We start from the raw sequence: 24,090 nt of genomic DNA, 5'->3' as shown, positions 1-24,090 counted from the left end.
TGGCAGTTATTTACATATTATTGGTATTATCAGTAATCTAGAATTGATTTAATCCTAGATTAATTGATTTAATTCTCTATACACAGGAGAGGATGTGTATGGGTTTACAAATTTTATATAAAGGACTTGAGCATTGGGCTTTTTGGTTTTTCTTTTTTTTGTATTTGGAGGGGTCATGAAACAAATCCCCCCTACACTTCCTCGTTAGATGGGAGAGGGAGCTCACTTGGACCAGCCCCAGGCCTTTTCTGCATGTTTCACTACATAAATAAAGGCTTGTTACTGCAGAGTTTAGACTCCTGGGGATTGGTAAAAGATTCCCAAAAGCTCCTTCTCAAAATAACAAGAATCTTAAATTAATGATCCGAAGGCTGATACTGGTCCTACTGAAATCTCCAAGGGAACGTGCTGAAAAGACTGCCCTATGCCTTTAATTATCTGACTGGAGTGAAGTGAAGTGAAGTCAACTCAGTTGTGTCCGACTCTTTGTGACCCTGTGGACTGTAGCCTACCAGGCTCCTCCGTCCATGGGATTCTCCAGGCAAGAATACTGGAGCAGGTTGCCATTTCCTTCTCCAGGGGATCTTCCTGATCCAGGGATTGAACTCGGGTCTCCCGCATTGCAGGCAGACGCTTTAACCTCTGAGCCACCAGGGGAAGGCCTAATTATCTGACTCCTGAAACACAAAAACCTCCCTTTCTCTGCACCGAGGGCACATGCAAACTCTTAGGATCCTTCAATGTATGTGTGTGTGTGTGTGCTCAGTGTCTGACTCTTTGTGACCCCATGGACTGTAGCCAGGCTCCCCTGTCCATGGAATTTTCTAGGCAAGAGAACTGGAGTGGGTTGCCATTTCCTACTCCAGGGGATCTTCCTGACCCAGGGATCAAACCCATGTCTCTTGCGTCTCCTGCATTAGCAGAAGGATTCTTTACCACTTCGCTGCCTGGGGAATCCATAGATTACTCCAGTAAGTAGGAATAAATTACAAGGATAGAGGAAAAAGCTCCTGTGATAAAAGAGAACATTCTTTTTTCTCTTTGTCTCTGGAGAAAGATGATATTCTTTTACTTGGATTTAAGTGGCCCAAGACTGAGGTTGTGAGTATAGGTCACAAGGAGTTCTCTAAATCTGTTAATCTGCTAGAGCAGATTATGTATTCTAGGTGTGAGAAGAATAGATTTCACAAAGTAACTGAAGGGAAATAGCAATTTTATTCAGCAAAGATAAAGGAAAAATCAAATATACAACATTCCAACACACAGTAGTAAGAAAAAAATCACTATTAGAACGTCCTTTCATATAACCTGCAATGAAGGGTGCAATGTGGGAAACTCATTGAAAGACTTAAAAAAAAAAAGAAAAGAAAGCAATGCTTTGGCCTTATGAACCATTCTAGGAAGAAGTAATGGCAAATTTACATTAATGTTAACTGAAGAATTAGAACACAACTTTCATATTGCTCTTAGTTGTATTTCAAAGAGAGGTGGCAGGTGATTTTACACTAGAACTCTGGTTCTTTGAACTGCTTACCAAGATCATGACAAAGACCAGCGATCTGAACACAGAGGATATCTCGTTCACTTATCTGCAGCTCCGGTTGTTTTTCACTCAGTTCACGAACTAGACATCCTGCTAGATACCCCACGCTGCGGAGCAGGAAGGAACAAAACAAAAACAAAAAATTTATTTTTCTGTTTGAAAGATGAGTGACTGGTAAGATGTATATTTGTCCATGATAAATCCCTAAGGAGGCTGTGAATCAGACTATGGGTTATGGACCCTTCTCAGCAGTTTGAGTGTAAAAAGCCCTCTTTTTCTCTTTTTGTTTCAGAGTCTACCTGACTGAGTTTGTAGGCTGTATTACATTTCTGTAATAGCCTGTATTACATTTCTGGTCCTTGTAGGCAGTTTTATATTTCTGATTTGTAGAGATTCGCAAGACAGAGAGAGTTGATTTTAACTCCCCAAAGAACTGGTCTGCTGCCTGAATAATATTAAAAGACTGATTTCCCCAACTACCTTTTCTTTACTTTGATTATTATTAGCTTATGAATATTAGCCCTTATTTTTACATTATATTGTGTAAGTTCAGGTAATCCTATTGAGTTGTTTTGGAATTTTTTATATATTTAATATTTTCTGAGGGGCAGATTTATATATCCTGTCTTATAACACCAGGCAGGAGAAGCATTCCCCAGGGAGACATAATGTCTACACACAATATAATTTGGAAAAAGAGATATAAACATAGTATATTAAACCCACTTAAATACACCTATTTTTATAAACTGTCATCTCAATCCTATCAACTCTTACACCATTAACTTTAGCCTTCATTAGTATACCATCAACAAGCTATGGTCTTACAAGGGGTTCTAGAAACTTTCCTTTTTATCCTCTGGTCATTTTATCTATTTTTATATAAAGGCTCTGGGGTCTCCAGGGAGGGGGATAACTAAGGGACTCAGGTCTTTTAAAAAAAAATACCTTTAACTTGATTAATTGGCTTAACTGTTGTCCCAACAATTATTGATCAGGTATCTCAGTGTAATTTTCTTCCAGCCTTCTAACTATTTACATAAATATTTTAAACATGTATTTAAGTGTATTTACTATATATACTGCCACTGTTGCTGCTAAGTCACTTTAGTTGTGTCCGACTCTGTGTGACCCCATAGGCGGTAGCCCACCAGGCTTCACCGTCCCTGGGATTCTTCAGACAAGAACACTGGAGTGGGTTGCCATTTCCTTCTCCAATGCATGAAAGTGAAGTCGCTCAATTGTGTCCGACTCTCAACATACATATACTAAACTGAGGTAAAAAGAATGGACTTGTTTGGGGCCCTTTAATATTGGGCACCAACAGAAGGTTCCCATGGCACCTATGTAAGGTTCCAACCTTACATAGTATTGTATCAAAACCTTTCTTTTAATCTTATTAACATCCATTTAAAATATCTGATTTCTTAATAAAATCTAAAGATTTTTATCCTGTTGGGACAAATCCCTTTAAAATATTCACCTTCTTGGGAAGAAGTCTCTTCACTCTCCTCTCAGCTTTTTTCTCTATTAATCAATCTAATTAACATTAATTAACCTAATGTTTTTATTAGCATCTGTCAGGGAACCCTAAATGGACACTACAAAATAAGGCTTCCCAAATTTGTTTACTTTTGTCTGTTCTAAACTGATGGCATAGCTGTTTTATATACTATCCATCTTCTAATTTTTTTCATAGGTAACAATAAAACAGCTCTTTATAATAAAAGCTCTCTAAAAAATTTACCAATTTACCAAGTTTCTCCACTTTTAAGGATCCACCGTCTGGTCACTGACAAGTAGTATCTTAACAGTGACTCAAACCAGTAAAATGCAAGAGGCGTCCCCACAAGAACGTGCGAAGGATGCAATCTTCATAAGATTTAGAAATTTATTTCCCCAAACAGCCTAAGAGAGTTAAGTCCTTTGGTGTATAGGAGGATGTAATGAAGGTTAAGATGAAAAAGACCCTTTATAACAAATTTTCCTGAGAGTTGCCACAGCCAATGGACTTCCCAGTCTATCTGACTGCTTGCCAAATGTACACCATGTGAGTAACTTTCAGGCAGCAGAAACCAAGGTCTCAGAACACAGAGGGGGTGGGGGGATGCCTAAGGAGATTAGGTAGAACTTTCATATCTTTAAGATTATAGGAAGAGAAATGCAAATACTCCCAGAAAGACTTCTGTTTCTTTAAGTTCAGAATTTTGAAAAGATGTTTTATCAAGTTGGCTTTTTCTAGCTGCACACACAAAAAATTAATTTTGGAATGTCAAAAGAACCCCATTTTGGCCAATTTTAGGATAAGAGTTAATTCCCAATTAAACAAGTATTTGTAAGTACAAATTCTGTACATACATAATAAAAATTTCCCAGTGTCTGTCACTTAGGGTAACCTATCAGCAGTTTTTAACTGAGCAGGGTAAGGATATTCTGATACATGCTCCATCATGAGTGACTTGGGGAAATTATGCTAAGTGAAATAAGCCAATTACAGAATGACAAATATTCTCTGAAATCACTTATGACTGTAGCCTGCCAGACTCCTTTGTCCATGATATTCTCCAGGCAAAAAACACTGCAGTAGGTTGCCATTTCATATTTCAGGGAATCTTCCCAACTCAGGGATCTAAACCAAGTTTCTTACATCTCCCGCATTGGCAAGTGGATTCTTTACCACTGTGCCACCTAGGAAGCTGTAATGAGGTACATAAAAATGGTCAAATTCACCTGAGCAGAAAGTAAAATAATGGTTACTGAGGGACTGGGGAGAAGAGAAATGGGAACTTGCTATTCAATGGATACAGAGTTTCAATTTTGCAAGACGAAAATGTTTTGGAGATTGGTTGCACAATAATGTGGACATATTTAACATTATTGAATTGTAAACTTAAAAATGGTTAGGAAGGTAAATTTTAAATTCTGTTTATTTTATCCCATTTTTTTAAAAAGCAAACTTCTGGCATTGTAATGTTTACAACATACATTGAAGATATGGTGCCCAACAAATGTTAAATTAGCATTTCCACCTGAAAGTACTTCCTGAATGAATAAATTATCTTTCTTGTCCCCTAAACTCTGAACAGAGACATTACTTTGCCGACTAAGGTCCACCTAGTCAAGGCTATGGTTTTTCGTGTGGTCATGTATGGATGTGAGAGTTGGACTGTGAAGAAGGCTGAGCGCCGAAGAATTGATGCATTTGAACTGTGGTGTTGGAGAAGACTCTTGAGGGTCCCTTGGACTGCAAGGAGATCCAACCAGTCCATTCTGAAGGAGATCAATCCTGGGATTTCTTTGGAAGGAATGATGCTAAAGCTGAAGCTCCAGTACTTTGGACACCTCATGTGAAGAGCTGACTCACTGGAAAAGACTCTGATGCTAGGAGAAACTGGGGGCAGGAGGAGAAGGGGACGACCCAGGGTGAGATGGCTGGATGGCATCATGGACTCGATGGACGTGAGTCTGAGTGAACTCTGGGAGATGGTGATGGACAAGGAGGCCTGGCGTGCTGCAGTCTATGGGGTTGCAAAGTCGGGACACAACTGAGTGACTGAACTGAATAATTTTTCAATAAGTATTTATTGATGAATAAAGATTTGAGTAGATGCTTGTGTTCTGGCTAATTAAAAATGCTTCTAAACAAATAAACAAAACCAAAGTAACACAGCAGTTTTTCCCTTATCATTGGTTTCATTTTTCTCATTTCAGTTACCAGTAGTCACCCACAGTCTGAAAATATTAGATGGAAAGTTCCAGAAATACACAATTCCTAAGTTTTAAATCAGTCCATCCTGAGTAGCATGATGAAATCTCATACTTTTCTGCTCCATCATGACCGGGTCATGAGTGACTCTTTTGTCTAGCGTATTCCACATATTAGCCACTTAGCAGGCAGCACAATTAACGTTTCATAGTGCTTATGTTCAAGTAACTCTTATTTTGCCCCAAAGTGCAAGAGTAGTAAATCTAGCAATTTAGATGTGCCAAAGAGAAGCCTAGAAGTGCTTCTTGTGAGTGAGTAGTTCAGTTCAGTTGCTCAGTCGTGTCCAACTCTTTGTGACCCCATGGACTGCAGCACGCCAGGCTTCCCTGTCCATCACCAACTCCTGGAGTTTACTCAAACTCATGTCCATTGTAAGTGAGCAAAAAGGTCAAAATTCTCAAAGCTCAATAAAGATAGAAAAAAATTGTTACGCTGAGGTTGCTAAGATCTATCGTAAGAATAGATCTTCTGTGAAATTGTGAAGAAGGAAAAAGAAATTTGTGCTAGTTTCAATGATGCACCTCAAACTGTGAAAGCTACAGCTATGGTGTGTGGTAAGTGCTTAGTTAAGATGAAAAAGGCATTAAATTTATACAACAAGATATTCGGAGAGAAAGAGAGGGAGAAACTACATTCATATAACTTTAAAAAAAAAATTTAATTCATCACATAACTTTTAACTCATTGTATTCTTTTTACCCTAAAGTGAAAGTGAAGTCTCTCAGTTATGTCTGACTCTTTGCAACCCCACGATCTATAGCCTACCAGGCTCCCATCCACAGAATTTTCCAGGCAAGAGTACTGGAGTGGGCTGCCACTTCCTTCTCCAGGGGATCTTCCTGACCCGGGGATGGAACCCAGGTCTCCCGCATTACAGGCAGACGCTTTACCATCTGAGTCACCAGGGAGGCTTCTTACCCTAGACTGTGCTCAAATCGATTGTGTGAAGCTCCTGGAAAAACATAGTAACCGCCTCCCAACTGCTTGATGTATCGCAGGCGCTGAAATTGAGGTGTGTCGATGATTCGGATGAGGAGAGGGTGAAATTCAATGTGGCCATGGATAGGATCATTGATCACCTAGAAAATTATGTTTAAATTAATGTGAGCAACAATACATTTCCCCATCTAAAATTTTTGTCCACTCATTCCGAACTACAGTGGGAAGTTAAAGCTATTTGCTTTCAAGTAAGAATACTACTATGGGAAATGACAAGGTATGAAAATCTTAACTTTATTTAGGAATCACTACCAGACAGATGAAGCCTATTGGACCTAGGTACATTTTACTTCTTAATGGATTCGAATAACAGAAGGGTAAAGATTTCAGCCTTTCTGTTACGTATATGATTTCATCAGCCTTTAGTGAGTCTAATGGCTTATATGATCTGAATGAGTGTGTTAAGTGAGTCTGTTTAACTTGAATACAGGACTAACTTACTACTCGGCTCTGTTACCCCAGCTTTCTTTTGATTTCCATTTGCATGAAACACTTTCATTCCTTCACTTTCAGTCTGTGTTTCTTTAGGTCTGAAGTGAGTCTTCTGGCAGTCTATATGTGGGTCTTGTTCTTGTCCTCATTCATCCACTTCAGGTCTTTTGGTTAGAGCATTTAGTCCATTTATATGTAAAATAATTATTGATAGGTATGTACTTATTGCCATTTTGTTCGTTGTTTAGGGATTGTTTCTGCAGCTTTTGATCTTTTCTTTTGTCCTCTTCCCTTGTGATTTGATGATTATCTATTTATATATACATGTATATATATATACACATATTCATACATATGTACATACATATATATATATATATATATATGTTGGTTGTTTGGTCACTCTGTCCTGTCTGACTTTGCCACCCCATGGACTACAGCATGCCAGGCTTCCCTGTCCTTCACCATCTTCTGGAACTTGCTCAAACTCATATATACCCACACACACACATGATAATATTTTAAGTTGCTGATCTCTTCATTTCAAATGAATTTTAACAAACTTCTATTTATTCCCCTTTTCCCATTAGTACTGTTTTTAAAAAGTATTTGTTTATTTGATTGCCTTGGGTCTTAGTCGAGGCACACAAGCTCTTTACTGCATCACGTGGAATCTTCCACCGCGCTGCACTGACTCTCGAGTTGTGGTGCCAGGGCTCGTGTAGTTATGGAGCTGCTCTGTGGCATGTGGGATCTTTAATTCCCTGACCAGGGATCAAACCCAAGTTTCCTGCCCTATAAGGAAGGTTCTTATCCACTGGACCACCAGGGAAGTCCCCCTTGAGTACTGTTTCCGGTATTATATTTTACATCTTTTTGTTTTGCGTATCCCTTCACTACTTACTACAGATATAGATGATTCTGCTTTTTGTCTTTTAACTGGTTTTATATGTGGCTGTTTGAATACCTTCACTGTATATTTGCCTTTACCAACGGGCTTTTTCCTTTCATAAGTGCCTTTAGCATTTCTTGTAAAGCTGGTTTTGTGGTAACGAACTTTAGCTTTTGTTTATCTGTAAAACTTGATCTATAAAATTTTACTGAGAACTTGCCAGGTAGGTTTTTGGTTTTAACTTCTTCCCTTCATCACTTTAAATATACTCTACCACTCCCTTCTGGCCTGCAGATTTTCTGTTGAAAAGTCAGCTAATAGTCTATGGGAGTTTCATTATATAAACTTGCTGCTAGCCTCTGACTGCTTTTAATATTCTCTCTTTAATTTTTGCCATTTTAATTATAATATGTCTTGATGTGTTCCTCTTTGGGTTGGGCCTATTTGGGGCTCTCCTTGTCTCCTGGACTTGGACATCTATTTCCTCTTCTAGGCTGGGGAAGTTTTCAGCTATTATGTCTTCAAATATGTTCTCTGCTCCTTTCTCTCTCTTTTCTCCTTCTGGGACCCCTAGAATGTGAATGCCTGATGTTCTCTCAGAGGTCTTTTAAACTGTTCTCATTTTTGTTTTCCTTTCTTTTTCTGTTTGGCTTCCACTCTTGTCTTCCAGCTTGTCGATCTCCTCTGTATGACTTAGTCAACTGTTGATTCCTTCTAGTGTATTTTTTATGTCAGTTACAGTATTCTTCATCTCTGCTTGATTCTTCCCTATTTTTCTATTTGTTAAAATTTTCTAACATCTTGCTCTGTGAATCCATTCAAGTTTTTGATCATCTTTACTATTATTGCCTTGAACTCTTTATCAGGTAGATTATCTATCCCTACTTCACTTAGTTCTTTTGCGGTTCTGTTTCTTAACTTGGAATACAGTCCTCTGTTGTCTCATTTTGTCTAACTTGCGGGTTTTATTTCTATGTATCTGATAGGATGGTTATGTTTCCTGACTTTGGAGAAGTGGCCTTTTGTGGGCGATGTCCTGTGTGTCCCAGCATCCCACATTCCTCTGGTTGTCAGGGCTATATGCTTCAGGGGTGCCCCCAGTGTGGGTCCTTCTACTGTGGTGGGCTGAGTATCATGGGTAGTGTGGTAGGTGTGGCCTGCTCCCCAGTTCGGTTGGTTGCCAGGCCCTGCCTTGTGTGTTGACTCCCAGCCACTGGTTGGCAGGGCCAGATCACAAAGTAGCTGGCTGCAGAACCCCAGAGTGTCCTGGGGCTAGTGCTGGCTCACTGGTGGGCAGAGCCAGGCTCTGAGATGAGAGGCTGTGAGGTGGGGTTCCTGGGTCTGGTGTTGGCCTGCTGGTGAGTGGGGATGAATTACATAGTGGCTGGCTGAGGAGTCCAAAGTGCCCCAGAGCTTGTGTTGGCTTGCTAATGAGTGAGTCCAGGGCCTGGGGGGTCCCAGGGCTGTTGTCAGCCTGCTGGTGGGCAGGGCCGGGCTCAGGGGGTGTTCCAGGCTAGTGCTAGCTCACTGGTGGGTGGAGCTTGTCTCAAGGTCTCTGGATATAGGGTCCTTGGCGTCGTGAAGCTGATGTTAGCCTGCTGATGGGTGGGCCTGAATCCCAGGACCGCTGGCTGAGGCACCCAAGGTGTCCCAGAGCTGGAGCTAGCCTGCTGTAAGGCAGGGCCAGGAGGTAGGGCCCCAGGACTGCTGCCGGGCTGCTAATATGTTGGCTGGGTCCTGACAGGGTAGGCTGTGGGGCTGCAGTGGTCTTGGGGCCTGTGTCTGCTCTCTGGTGTGTGGGAGGATCGGGGTCCAAGAGATCTTGGGACTGGTGCCCACCCACCAGTGAATAATGCTGGGTCCTGGAGTTAGTGCCTGCTATGTCAAATACTGTACTTCATTTTCACTATTATATAATTTCTGGCTTCAGAGGCCAACTGAACTAAATTTAGCATGGAAAACTGACTCAAGAATGAGAGGTTATAATCCTGGGCTAGGCAATGGTTTCTTAGATATGATAGCAAAAGCATAAGAGACAAAAGCAAAAGCAGATACAGTGAACTACATCAAAATTTAAAACTTTCGTGCTCCAAAGAACACTATTAAGAAAGTAAAAAGATAGAGAATTCCTTGGTAATCCAGTGGTTAGGAGTCCAAACTTCCATTGCTGGGGGCCCAGGTTCAACCCCTGGTTGGAAAACTATGATCCTACAAGCTCCTCAATGTGCTCTAAATAAATAAAAATAAAAAGATAATCCAGAAGATGAGAGAAAATAGTTGCACAGTGTATCAAATATCAGGGACTTATATCCTGAATATATAAAGAACTCATAATTCGAATAGACTGTAGTGATGACTGAACAACCTTGTGAAATTTCTAAGAAACAATGACTCATATATTTAAAACGAACAAATAAAAGAATGCATATATGTGTATAACTGAGTCATTTTGCTGTATAGCAGAGATTAGCCCAACATTGTAAATCAACTACATCTCAATAAAAAATAAAAATGAAAAAATAAACAGTGAATTGTAAGGTATGTGAGTTATATCTCACTAAAGCTGTTTTTATTTAAAAAGAAATAAAGGTAGATGTCAAATTAGAAATCAATTTTTTGTTCAACTGTACTGCTGATGAAGCTAAGGTCAAAAAGGTATCAATTTCATTACTAGACAGTGACTCACTGACTCAAGCACTTAGTAGCTTTAAGAACTATTTTCAATGACTATAGTTCATACATGAGGTTAAACAATTTTGCTTTTCATGAAAAATAGAAAAATAAAAGGGAATACATGAAACTACTGACTTGAAAATTACTTTGAAAAGATTTTTTGCAGCAAATTGTGAGAAAGTGACCTCAGATTATCTGAGATGATCTCAACTAATGAAGAAAACTCATCTTATCTCCCCCCTGCCTGAAGAGACCACCCAAGCTGCAGCTATTGAGGAGGGATACAAGAGAACGGAGGACAGTAACTGTCTTCTGACCGCAGGACAAAATATTTAGATATCATCTTTGGAAGTGATCCTTCTATTTACTTCTTTATGAAAATGAAGTATTTAAACAATAGATAACTGTTTCAAAAAGGGCTGGGATTAAATAAATTTACTCTAAGAATCACTACTTTGTCTCTAAAAGAAAGTTACTGCAGAATTGAAGCAAATTTTCAAACATGATTTTCACTGGAAAATAAGCAGACTAACTTGTAAAAGTAAAATGGTCACAGGATCTAAGATAACTCAGTGCATATAGTACCTCTGATGAAAAATATAAATGGTGACTTGGTAAAAGGAGAATGACAACCCTGTCCCCTCTTCCAGATCTGAAACTGTTTCCTTACCCTATAGATGTCAAAGGGTAAGCAATGATGTACATTTCCTATCGCTAACCAATCAAGAAATATTTTTCCTTTTTTTAGAAACATTTCTTTAATTATGGTATTAGAACCATACTGAAGAGCTTGTGAAAAATGCACATTCCTAGGTATCTAAAGTAAGTTCCCATAATCAGAATTTCTGAGATGGGAGCTAGGCAGTTGATTGCTTCTTAAAATGATTCTTGGGACACTAAGTCTGAAAAACAGGCCTTTTAAAATGTCTGGAAGGGGATAGGGGATGAAAAATAAACAATTTTTAGGCATATACCTACTCTTTGACCCATCATTTGATAAAAATGTTTACCAAAACTGATTAAGTAATTTTAATGTAAAAGTTATTCTAGGGTTTCCCTGGTGGCTCAGTGGTCAAGAATCTGCCTGCCAACGCAGGAGACATCGGTTCTATCCCTGGTCTGGGAAGATTCCACATACTGCAGCTAAGCCTGTGCACCACAACTACTGAGCCTGTGCTCTAGAGTCTGGGAGCTGAAACTACTGAGCCCACATGCCACAACTACTAAAGCCCGAGTGCTCCAGAGCCCACGCTCTGCAACAACAGAGGCCACGACAACGAGAAGCTTGGGTACCACAGCGAAGAATAGCTGTTACTAGAGAAAGCCCACGTATAGCAACAAAGACCTAGATAGCAAAAAAGAAAAAAATGTTATTCTATGACTAAGGGTAGGGCTATATGTGTTGATATGAATATTTCTCAAAAATACAACATTAGAAGGCTACTTACTGTGAGTGAAATGCCATGGCTTGTCGTGACCTCTGTTGTTGCAGAGCATGGGCTCTGGAGCACTCGGGCTTTAGTAGTTGTGGCGTGTGGGGTCAGTAGTTTCAGCGACATATATAATGTCACTAAGAGTCGGACATGACTGAGCGACTTCCCTTTCCCTTTTCACTTTCATGCACTGGAGAAGGAAATGGCAACCCACTCCAGTGTTCTTGCCTTGAGAATCCCAGGGACGGGGGAGCCTGGTGGGCTGCTGTCTACGAGGTCGCACAGAGTCAGACCATGACTGAAGCGACTTAGCAGCAGCGGTGTTTAAAAACAACATGTAAAACAGTACTATACACTGTTTATGGCTATACACATGTAGTAAAAAATCCAAAAAACATTGAAGAAAATGATTAAACACCAAGTTCAGGATGGTGCTTACTCTTGGAGAAAAAGGATGGAAACAGAATTCAAGAGGGATACAAAGGAGGCCTTCTATTGTTTCTAATATTTTGTTCTAAAAATAAAAGATCTGAAGCAAATTAAGCAAAATGTTAAGATCCCACAAGCTCGGCAGTAGCCTATGTATACTTTCTATGTGCTTAAAATATTTTAGCTTTTCTTGACTTATATACTCTATGGTTATTTTAGAAAGTGCAGAAAGTTTAGAAAAGTAATAACCCTACTCTCAGTCCAATTACTGAAAAGAGATTTGTTTCCATTCTTTAAAAAATGAACTCTACATAACTGAGTTATATCACTTTATGTTAAAAAATAATAATAAACTCAGATTTCTCTTACCTTCATTGTATGTTGGATACAATTAAGCAGCTTTGTTCTCTTCCCGTAGGAACTAAAATTATAACAGGATAAGCAATTCTGTCATTATTTGCTTAATAATAATCCTGGAGTATATAATCAACTTTAGATTTTTAGAATAGAAGTCAGATTAAAAGAACAATTAATAATCCAAACATACTCCTTCCTAGAAACCCTCTCCTTCCTTTGCTTTTGAGACATGAGACTTCTGCCCTTTATCTCCTTCTTTCTTGGTAAATTCAGATTTCAACACTTCCCATATCTGCATCACTGAATGCTCAATATACACTTCAAACTTACTTTAAGCTAACCGAGGCTAACATCTACCCTAATGATCCTAAAATTTGCTTGATTTACTTAAGTGAAATCTCAAGATAGCTAGGTCTCTTTGAAGTAGAGCATAGTGATAATGAAAAAGGTTTTTGGAATCAGGCAGAATTGGCTCACGTCTTCCCATGGAATCTACATGACCTTGAAAAAATCACTTAACCTTTTTTGGTACACTGATATTCTCATCTATAGCACAGAGATAATACTATTAATATCTCCCTCACAGGGCTGCAGAGGGATTAAACAGTGTGTTCACCACTGAGGTTACAACAGACTCAGTTCCTGCCCTCAAGAACTACAGGAGAATTTTAATTATGATTACAGGTGTTATAGAAATTACTATTGATGTCCAAGTGAATATCTGTCCCATCAGCAGTGTTTTAAGTACAAGAATCTAGAAGTTTATTAGTGTAACCATGTGGTGAGTATGTAAACGTCATCTACCTAAATGGGCAAAGATGTCACATCTAGGAAAACTACATTTGTTTGACAATCTGAGTCTCTGTCATATCAAAATAACTTTCAAAGAGATATAATTGTTGCTTATATTAATTAAGAAGTATCTAGGATACAATGAAAGGAAATGCAGAATAATACAAAACTTCTCGGCAGGGGTGGTGATCAGTCACAAGATCACAAATGGACTTAAAATTCACTATAGTGACGAGTTTCAAAGGTCCAAGTTTGACTTATGAGTATAGGTATAACTTAAGCATGATCAAATATTTATGGTTTTAGCTTCATTTATACCTATCTTCCTCTATCAGTAATTACTCATAATACTAAAATCCTGAGAAAGAATAGGAATTTAACAGCTCAAAATCCTGTAGTTAACTTTCCTGCTCCATTTACACTTATTAATTAATTAGTCTCCATTTACACTTACTCAATGGTCTAGGCATGTCAGCCTGATACCTGGCTGAAGCAGGAGGCAGGGGGTTAGGTTTTATCAATCCGCTAGCTAATCAGACTGAAATGTAAATCGTTTGCTAAAAGTACTTAAATAGACTTGGAGCCAGAAGAACTATAATTGACCTCTATGTTGTACCCTGAAACTCAGGGTAACTACAGAATTTAAGAATGATTTTCCTAGAATGTATAAAAGCATCATTACAGCTGATAAACCATTAAAGCAGCATGCTTTGTGTTTATTATTCCCCTGGCTGTTTGATGTAACAAGCACAGAGAAAGGCCAGGCCAAGTACTTAAAGGCAGAGCTATAACCAACAAAGGTTAAGCATGGTTGCACAGCACAGCATAGCCAAGAATCACAGCATAAAACAATACCAAACCTAAACCAACCTCACTGCCTAGTCTTTCCCTCAGCTGATATTCAGTATTAATTACCTAATTAGAACTCAAAAAGAAGCTACTGTATTCATATAGAAATCATGAGGAGGTGACCAAAATGCGTGAAGGGGGTTCAAGAGGTACAAACTTGCAGCTATAAAATAAGTCATGGGTGTGTAATGTACATTATGATGACTATAGTCAATTAATGTTGCAGTACATGTTTCAAAGTTGCCAAATGATAAAATACATTTTATGTTCTAAGGCAGGGCAAGAAAATTTAAGTATAACTTGTTCCCTGCTTGTGCTGGGCCCTCTCTAATGTGCAGTGTGTATCTGGATTACATATTAACCACACCTCTTCAAAGGTGAGAATGCTGGCCTGACTGTAAAAAAAAAAAAATGCTGTTTTTCCTTCTGATGTAAACAATGTAACTCGTTAGAAGATGAATTTTTCCTTTCCTAACCCTGTAAAGGTCACGGTGACACATTACTCCTATGTGCAGATCTGGAGTATTAATCTCTGGTGAACTTTATGTAAAATTTCAGTGCGTCACTTTGATGTACCATTTGTTATCTCAAAAATGTACATGACTGTCTTTGACTTCTAACAGACAGAACATTCCTCAGAGTTTTCTAAAAGGCTGTTTCCTGGGTTATAATCTTCAGGTTGGCTCAAATAAAATTCTCTATTTCTCCTTTATATCGAATTCTAATTTTTTGTTGACTCATGAGAGTAAATTTTTGTTGTTTTTTTGGTGTTGGTTTTTTTCTTGCGCAGCTTTCAGAATCTTAAGTTCCTCAACCAGGGACTGAACCTGTGCCCTTGACAGTGAGAGTGCAGAGTCCTAATCACTGGATTGCCAGGGAATTCCAAAGAGAGTAAATCTTAAAATTTCTCATCACAGGAGAAAAAAATTTCTTTGTAACTTTGTACGGTGACAGAGGGTAACTAGACTTACTATGGTGATCACTTTTTTTTTTTTTAACTTTTCAATATATACAAATACTGAATCATTACATTATACATTATTTGAAATGAATATAATATTACATGTCAATTATACCTCAATAAAAATTTAATTTAAAAATTACTGATTAAAGTATATTAAAAAGCCACCCCAAACCTGGAAATGTCTTTGTTTTGGCAAAAGTTATGATAAAATAAATACTTTTGTTTTTTGGCTGCTCTGTTTGCTGAGCAGGTTTTCTCTAGTTGTGGCGAGTGGAGGCTTCTCACTACATTAGCTTTTCTTGTTGCAGCTCCTGACTCTAGACACAGGCTCAATAGTTATGGCACATGGGTTCAGCTGCCCCAAGGCACATGGCATCTTCCCAGACCAGGGATCCAGTCCGTGTTCCCTGCAGTAGCAGGCAGATTCTTAACCACTGGACCACCATGGAAGTCCCCAGATAAATACTTTAAACAAAGATTTGGGCCAGGATAGACTACAGTAAGATTTCATTTCTGTATTTCATCATTTCTGAAATGTAATGTTTCTTACAACCGATGTATACATTTAATGCGACAATGTTTGTTATTATTTTTTTTTAGAAAAACCTTTTACAATCATCAGTTAATCATGAAGAAATACAGGAGTACTTGTCTAAACTGATTTTCCCATACAAAGTAGAGCCTACGACAAGAGCCTGCATACAGGTAATTTATTTTGGGATGTGAATCCTGGAAAATGGAGTGGAGGGTTATGAAAGGTAAAACAGGAAACAAGGGGAAAATACTTAATCAGTTGCATTGGTACTACTGTGAACAACTTCAGCTGATCCCAGTGGGATCCTCAAAGGTAGCTCTGAGAAGAACTTTGTCAAAATGTAAATATTCTATATCTGCCCTGTCCAACATGGTAATCACCAGTCATAAGTGGTTACTGAGCACCTGAAGTATGACTAGTGGAAGTGATGGAATTCCAGTTGAGCTATTTCAAATCCTAAAAGATGATGCTGTGAAAGTGCTACACTCAATATGCCAGCAAATTTGGAAAACTCAGCAGTGGCCACAGGACTGGAAAAGGTCAGTTTTCAATCCAATTCCTAAGAAAGGCAATGCCAAAGAATGCTCAAACTACTGCACAATTGCACTCATCTCACATGCTACCAAAGTAATGCTCAAAATTCTTCAAGCCAGGTGTCAACAATACATGAACCGTGAACTTTCAGCTGTTCAAGCTGGTTTTCGAAAAGGCAGAGGAACCAGAGATCAAATTGCCAACATCCGCTGGATCATCAAAAAAGCAAGAGAGCTCCAGAAAAACATCTATTTCTGCTTTATTGACTATGCCAAAGCCTTTGACTGTGTGAATCACAATAAATTGTGGAAAATTCTGAAAGAGATGGGAATACCAGACCACTTGACCTGGGTCAGGAAGCAACAGTTAAAACTGGACATGGAACAGACTGGTTCCAAATAGGAAAAGGAGTATGTCAAGGCTGTATATTATCACCCTGCTTATTTAACTACTATGCAGAGTACATCATGAGAAACACTGGGCTGGAGGAAGCACAAGCTAGAATCAAGATTGCCGGGAGAAATATCAATAATCTCAGATATGCAGATGACACCACCCTTATGGCAGAAAGTGAAGAGGAACTAAAAAGCCTCTTGATGAAAGTGAAAGAGGAGAGTGAAAAAGTTGGCCTAAAGCTCAACATTCAGAAAACGAAGATCATGGCATCTGGTCCCATCACTTCATGGCAAATAGATGGAGAAACAGTGGAAAGAGCGGCAGACTTTATTTTGGGAGGCTCCAAAATCACTGCAGATGGTGACTGCAGCATGAAATTAAAAGATGCTTACCCCTTGGAAGGAAAGTTATGACCAACCTAGACAGCATATTAAAAAACAGAGACATTGCTTTGTCAACAAAGGTCCGTCTAGTCAAGGCTATGGTGTTTCCAGTGGTCATGTATGGATGTGAGAGTTGGACTATAAAGAAAGCTGAGTGCCAAAGAATTGATGCTGAAGGAGGAAACAGACAGAACAGGCTCCATCTTGAAAGCAAGACTCCATCTTGGGCCGGACTGTGGACTTTGAGCTATATGCCCAGTATATATGGAAATGACACACCAACTGGAAAACCAGGCCCCCCGGATGGAAGAACCCCAGGGCTCATACCTAGACTCTCCATTGCCTAAAAGAATACCCTAATTATCTGTTTAACCAAACAGAATCATAAATTCTATTATGCTTATTGGGGTATGACCACAGGCCTATTGATAATTGTCCACTGTTAACTACCTAGGCTTAGGGAATATGAATCACAGGTTAACTTTGATTTTATCTTTCTCTTCCTTTGTTCAGACTAGTTTCAGGGAATTTGGGGAGGTGGGTTTGGGCACGTACACTTAGGTATATAAGGTTTTCACAAAACTGGTTGGGGTCCTTGGCTAAGAGGAGACTCTGCCTTGGGCCCACCAGTGTAATAAATTGAACTTCACTATTTGTATTGTCCTCCTGAGTGAGTTTGTTTCCCAGAACGTGTGGCTACAACAATACTTTCGAACTGTGGTGTTGGAGAAGACTCTTGAGAGTCCCTTGGACTGCAAGGAGATCCAACCAGTCCACCCTAAAGGAAACCAGTCCTGAATGTTCATTGGAAGGACTGATGTTGAAGCTGAAACTCCAATACTTTGGCCTCCTGATGTGAACAGCTGACTCATTTGAAAAGACCCTGATGCTGGGAGGGATTGAGGGCAGGAGAAGAAAGGGATGACAGAGGATAAAATGATTGGATGGCATCACTGACTCAACAGACATGAGTTTTGAGTCAACTCCAGGAGCTGGTGATGGACAGGGAGGCCTGGCATGCTGCAGTCCATGGGGTCACAAAGAGTCGAACACAACTGAGTGAATGAACTGAAATGAACTATGACTCAGTGTAACTGAGAAATTAAAATTTCCATTTTGATTAATTTTAATTAACACATAGCTAGTGGCTCTGTATAGAAAAACACAGTTCTAAGGAGTCCTGCAGAACCCATCTCAGAGTTAAGAGATGGACACAAAAAGACGTGACATATAGTGTCCCTTTTGGAATTTGTACTATTTTGTTAATTCATGTGTCCCAAGTTCTTGGAAGAATGCCTAACACATAATGGTCCTCCACAAATATTTGTTGAATATCAAACAAATATTTGTTGAAATCAACAGCATTTGGATCCACAAACTACATGTTTCCCTTTTAAAGCAAAACTCTACTAGAAAAATCCATTCAGTTCAAATAGTAAGCAACTACTATACATTAGAAATAGGTAGTAAGAGGGAATATGGAGGAATGAAGTCTGTTAAAAGTCAGTTACATGTCCTAAAGTGATCTTTTCCTTCAATCTACTTCCCTTACCAACTACTAAGCAGCAACGCATAAAGTAACTCAAGTATAATCCTTTGTTTTGATTCTTTGCTTACTGTGCCCACAAACAACACTTAAAGTGAAATTCCAGAAAAAAGACAATATTTTACTACTGTTGCCAATTCCAATAGAAATAAAGTCTCTATTTAAGGAATATTTAGATATTGGATCCTCAACCTAGATCTTTAAAGTAGACCCAGATCTAGATCCTAGAATCTCCAGTCATACATACGGACCTCAACCTATACATATAATTTATGAAGGGCTTATCATGTGCTAATCACTTTACACACAATGTCTCACAGGTATCCATTTCACAGGTGCAGAAACTGGAGGGTTAAATAAATTGTCCCATATCATTCAAATGAAAAATGCCAAACTTCTTTGGACAGTGTCTTTAACACCAAGGAAGCATTTCAGTCTTAAGACACCTTTAGAAAGACCTAGAAATATGTTCAAGATAGGACTGCATTTTTCTTGCTAATGTTTTTTCCTATCAGTTCTATATTTTCTGATGTGAATAATTATTCTGAACTTGAGAGTAAAAAGTTGGTCACTACAAACTTCATGAAGGTTTGTCAGCAAAGATTTTTAAATAGGAATCATTAGTAATACTAAACACAGGATTTGCACAGCAAAAACAAAAACAACTGTTAAACAGCAGGCATGGTATTCTGTTTTAAAACCCTACAAATTTGAGGACAGTTAATGTTAATGATCTTGGGCTTTGTCTTTCAAATGTGAACAAAAAGGTCTTAAGTGTGCTTGGCTACAATGTGAATTTTATCATTCTCACCTTATTGCAAGATCTTCAGGAAAGGGCAGTAATGAACCTGTCATTTTCTTCTCTATGGAAGAAAACAGAGAAAACAATAAATGATTTCAATATTTACAGTATTTGCTTTTCAATTTCTTTCAGTTTGGATCCATCAGAATTTACTCAGATCAAGATTTTTAGAGCATCCAGTATGTTGCAGTGAAAAGGACAAAAGAGGAATTAGTTTTTCTCTTTCCCTTTCCTGAGAACAAAGAATATAAAGGAATAGTGAGCAGGTCTCAACATTCCTGGTTTTTTTCACTTTGCTCCTAACTCTGAATGTCTGAGTTTGCTTTTCTGCCCCTTAACTCTGCAGGAGCTACACTTCTCACCTATTTTCTTTTGACTCGTGTTTACTCTTACAACACCCTTCACCTTGTAGTTACATATCAGAAGGAAGGCCACAGAGCCACTGAACTGCCAGACTCAATCACTGGCTTACTAATGTCAGCTTATGATTGTCTTTGAAACAATACAAGAGGAAGAAATCAAGATCCTATCATCTTTGTTCCTCATCACTGACTCCTGACTGCAAGCCCTTGCCTTACATAAGCCCTCAGACTCCTCGTGGAGCAGGGGGCACAGTTCTTCAGGCACGAGCCTACTGTGTTCCCCTCTCCGCCAGCTGAGAATAAAAGCCACCTTTCTATTTCCTCCAAACTCTGTTTCCATATTTTTCATTCAGCTTCAGTAGGCACAGAAGGCCAAGATTTCAGCTGGCAACAAGGTACTTCCCAGGTGACGTAGTGGTAAAGAATCCTCCTGCCAAGAGATGGAGTTTCAATCCCTGGATCAGGAAGATCCCTTGGAGTAGGAAATGGAGACCCACTTTTGTATTCTTGCCTGGAAAATTCCATGGAGCCAACTCAGGGTCACATAGTGTGGACGCTGAACACTCAGGACTCAGCACCTCCCACATGGGTTTGTTGGCGGGAGGGCAAAGGTGACTCTGGGCCCCCAAGTTTACAGCCAACCTTGCCCTTACAAGGCTAGGGTGAGTTAGATCAAAGCATGAACCTTCAGGTGCCAGGTGAGCAGGGCCTGGTCCAGTATAAAATTTCTGTTTTTTTTGCTATTTATAACTAGTGATTAGAAGAATAATTCTTGAATATATTTCTCTGGACACTGTACAAATATTTCTATAAATTCTTACAAGTGAAATTCCCTGTAAGCAAAAAGGTATTTCCAAACTGTCCAGGGTTAAACAAGTTGATACTTTCATCAACTTTATTAGATTACCCATTTCTATTATCAATCTTTATCTTTTTCTGTGTTTACAAGCAGGTTATCAACTGTTTGTTCTTGTGTTTTGCTCATTTTCCTACTGGGGTGTTTTTTTCCTTGCTCTTAGCTGACTTTATAACTTTGGATATGTTCTCTTTTCTTTTCTTATTGGTTTATTTGTTCCTGTATTGCTGAGGGAAATTCAGTGTATTTTGATGAGAATGCTACTGCTGCTACTGCTAAGTCACTTCAGTCATGTCCAACTCTGTGCGACCCCATAGACGGGAGCCCACCAGGCTCCACCGTCCCTGGGATTCTCCAGGCAAGAACACTGGAGTGGGTTGCCATTTCCTTCTCCAACGCATGAAAGTGAAAAGTGAAAGTGAAGTCGTTCAGTAGTGTCCGACTCTTAGCGACCCCATGGACTGCAGCCCACCAGGCTCCTCCACCCATGGGATTTTCCAGGCAAGAGTACTGGAGTGGGATGCCATTGCCTTCTCTGTTTGATGAGAATACTTGTTAAGATATAGCTGAGATGAATTCTGAAGTTCAATGACCTAATCTTAAAATCCAACTCTGTTTTTTTCTAGTTGTGTGACCTTTGACTCTCAAACATACCATGTTAAAAAACATGGATCACAGCTTCCAAATTCCTGTAAACTGTATTCCAAAATGAGGAAAGGGACCCAGCACCTTGTGCTTAGTTTTGTCAAATAAAAATTAATCTGTACACAAGTTACTGTGTATAAAACAAGTTCCTACTGTATAGCACAAGGAACTACATTCTATATGTATATATATGGCTTCCCAGGTAACACTAGTGGTCAAGAACCCACCTACCAATACAGGAGACATAAGAGATGCAGGTTCGATCACTGGGCTGGGAAGATTCCCTGGAGGAGGGCACGGCAACCCACTCCAGTATTCTTGCCTGGAGAATCCCATGAACAGAAGAGCTTGGCAGGCTACCATCCATAGGGTTGCAAAAAGTTGGACACAACGGAAGCTATGCACACACGCATGCATATATAAATAAATGTGTGTGTGTGTGTATATATATATATACACAGGTGGTGGCGCTAGTGGTAAAGATTCCACTCGCCAATGTAGCAGACACAAGAGATGCAGGTTTGATCCCTGGTTGGAGAAGATCCCCTGAAGTAGAAAATGGCAACCCATTCCAGTGTTCTTGCATCCTATAGACAGAGAAGCCTGGAGGGCTACAGTTTATAGGGTCACAAAGAGACACAAATGATCATAGCATACACACACACATTTGTATAACTGAATCATTCTGATGTACATCAGAAACTAACACAACATTGTAAATTAACCATACTTCAATTTAAAAAAAAACTGAACTTAGGGACAGATTTTAATTAATGAGAAAAATTATTTGCAATAGGGAGAATGTTTTGATCTCAGAAATCTGCAGGTGGCTCAAAAAAAAAAATTTTTTTTTTTTAAATAGGATAAAGAAGGGACAAGCAGAGATAACCAGAACCTTTGGAGGAGAAGTGTCCTCAGTCTGACAGGACATTGTCTGGCTGTGGTCAGGTGCAACATCCATCAAGCTATCCTTAGACTTGAACCACTAAAGATCCTCCCACCCTAGTCCCCAGCCTAAGCAAAGAGCGCTCCACCCCCAAACTGCAAAAGTTTTCTGAATTTGCAAATCACACCCACTTTCCTATTGAAAACTTCAGAGGGTAAAGCAGAGGTTAAGCTTCACATCCCTTACAGGAAGCTCAGTAGATTTCAAGTGGATGGATGTTTGAACTTGAGCCAATAAAGTTGCTTAAAATTCACAACCTACAAGCCAAGCTGCAAGCTCCTGGGAGCTCAGAGGTCAACTGAGCCACTCTAGGGTTTAGAGTTAGCGAGGGAAAACTGCTTTTGGAGAACAAAACATGATCTTCATCAGGCTCTGCAAGTACAGGCACCAAGCGCGTAGAGTCCTACCGGGATGGTACAGTAGGCGATGAGGATTCAGAGATTAACAAAAATGTTCTTTCCCCGCTAGAAAAACTCCCTGTTGGGAGGAGAGCGGAGAAAACAAACTTTCAAGCACCCAGAGAGTGTGTGCTAAGTCGCTTCTGTCGTGTTCGATATTTTCCGACCCCGTGGACTGCAGCCTGCCAGGCTCCTCTGTCCATGGGGATTCTCCAGGCACGAATACTGGAGTGGGTTGCCATGCCCTCCTCCAGGGGAATCTTCCCGACTCCCCAGAGATGCAACCCGCGTCTCTTAATAAGTCTCCTGCATTGGTGGCGGGTTCTTTACCATTAGCGCCACCTGGGAAGCCCCTTCCCCACATAATCTAACGTGGCTAGTGTTCATGGAGCTGCATCAGCAGAGGGGTGTCCCGAACCTGGTGAACATGAGTGACAGCAACCCTCCCACTCAGGTTCTTCTAAAAAAAGGGACCCGAGTCTCGCCTCTCCGGCGCCGGGGTGTTAAGTTCCTGAAGAAGCCCACCAGAGTTAGACCAGCTGCCCCCTCCTTCTCCTCCAGGGTCCCAACCCCCAAAGTCCGCCCCCTGCCTACGGGTCCCCAACCCCAGACGCCCCATTTCTCCTTCCTCTCCATCTCAGGGCATCCCTCCTGGGCGCCGCCGCCACAGGTCCATCCTTTCGGGTGCCTCCCGTGTCAAGTCTGCCCCTCCCTTCCCTCGGGTCCCCTTCTCCGAGGGCTCGCCGCCTCAGGTTTCCGCTCTCCGCCTCAGGTCATTCCCTCCTCGGCGCCGCCGCCTCAGTCCACCCCTTCGGGTGCCTCCCGCGTCCGGTCTCCCTCGGCCCCTCTGGCTCCTCTTAGAGGCCCCCGCTCACTGCCTCAGGGCGCCCTCAGGCCCGGCTGTCCTGGGCACGGGTGGCCGGCCCCCCGGCCCCTCAGCAACCCAGCTTTGATACCTCGGCAGAGTTTCAGCAGCTCCGAATCGCTGAAGCCACAGCGCCTTAGGAAGGAGCACACCTGCTCCGGGCCCCAGGTTCGGTAGTCAGGGTCGAGGTCGTGGCTCGGGGACGTCTCTGCGTCTGCAGGAGGGGAGTTTGGCGGCGTTCTTGGGCTGCCATCGCGCCGGGGCCGCTTAGGGGTCTTCTGGGAGTCGGCATTCTGCATGGCTACGCACACACACAGCTCGCCTCAGCACACTCAAGAACCCCGGCGCCCGACCCGCGCGCAAGCGCACTCGCAGCTCGGCGCCGGCGGCGAGTCGGCTTAATACTGCCAGGCTGCAGGCCGATAGCGCAGGCGCACTGACAGCTCAGGCCTTGGGGCCAGACAGGCCGCCCACTTCAGTTCCCCAACCCCCCAGCCCCTGCGCAGGCGCTATGAATGGACCTAAACCGCACCCAGGCATTTACGGTAAAGCGAGAGAGTAGAAGAAAAAGTGAAGATAGTGCTAATAAAGGCGGGGTTGGGGGGGGGGGGGCGGGGGCGGGGGAGCCGGCAAAGACTGTGCCCAGTACAAGCTGCTACAGTCCAGAGCAGAGGATCTTCTGGTGAACTGAAC

The 24,090-nt window shown here is 40.7% G+C and overlaps 1 protein-coding gene across 4 annotated transcripts in view; it reads right to left on the bottom strand.

Moving 5' to 3' along the window:
* Positions 1 to 23,835, bottom strand: part of SAMHD1 (SAM and HD domain containing deoxynucleoside triphosphate triphosphohydrolase 1) — a 65,404-nt gene extending 41,569 nt beyond the window's left edge. For 2 of the 4 annotated variants that reach the window (XM_040247365.1, XM_040247364.1), the window contains exons 1-5: positions 23,489 to 23,795; positions 19,335 to 19,386; positions 12,537 to 12,588; positions 6,228 to 6,388; positions 1,535 to 1,650 (exon numbers count right to left, since the gene is read on the bottom strand). In XM_040247365.1, coding sequence (XP_040103299.1) covers positions 1,535 to 1,650; positions 6,228 to 6,388; positions 12,537 to 12,588; positions 19,335 to 19,386; positions 23,489 to 23,696 — 589 coding nt within the window. In that variant the 5' untranslated portion in view covers positions 23,697 to 23,795. Of the gene's footprint in view, positions 1 to 1,534; positions 1,651 to 6,227; positions 6,389 to 12,536; positions 12,589 to 19,334; positions 19,387 to 23,488 lie in introns of all 4 variants that reach the window. The other 2 variants (XM_040247363.1, XM_040247361.1) reach the window with 2 other exon arrangements.
* Between the last annotated feature and the right edge of the window lie 255 nt (positions 23,836 to 24,090).

Source organism: Oryx dammah, unplaced genomic scaffold (assembly GCF_014754425.2).
Source record: "Oryx dammah isolate SB20612 unplaced genomic scaffold, SCBI_Odam_1.1 HiC_scaffold_10, whole genome shotgun sequence".
NCBI classification, from domain to species: Eukaryota; Metazoa; Chordata; class Mammalia; order Artiodactyla; family Bovidae; genus Oryx; species Oryx dammah.
Note: the sequence above shows the minus strand (reverse complement) of the source record. Positions and strands in the feature narration are given on the sequence as shown.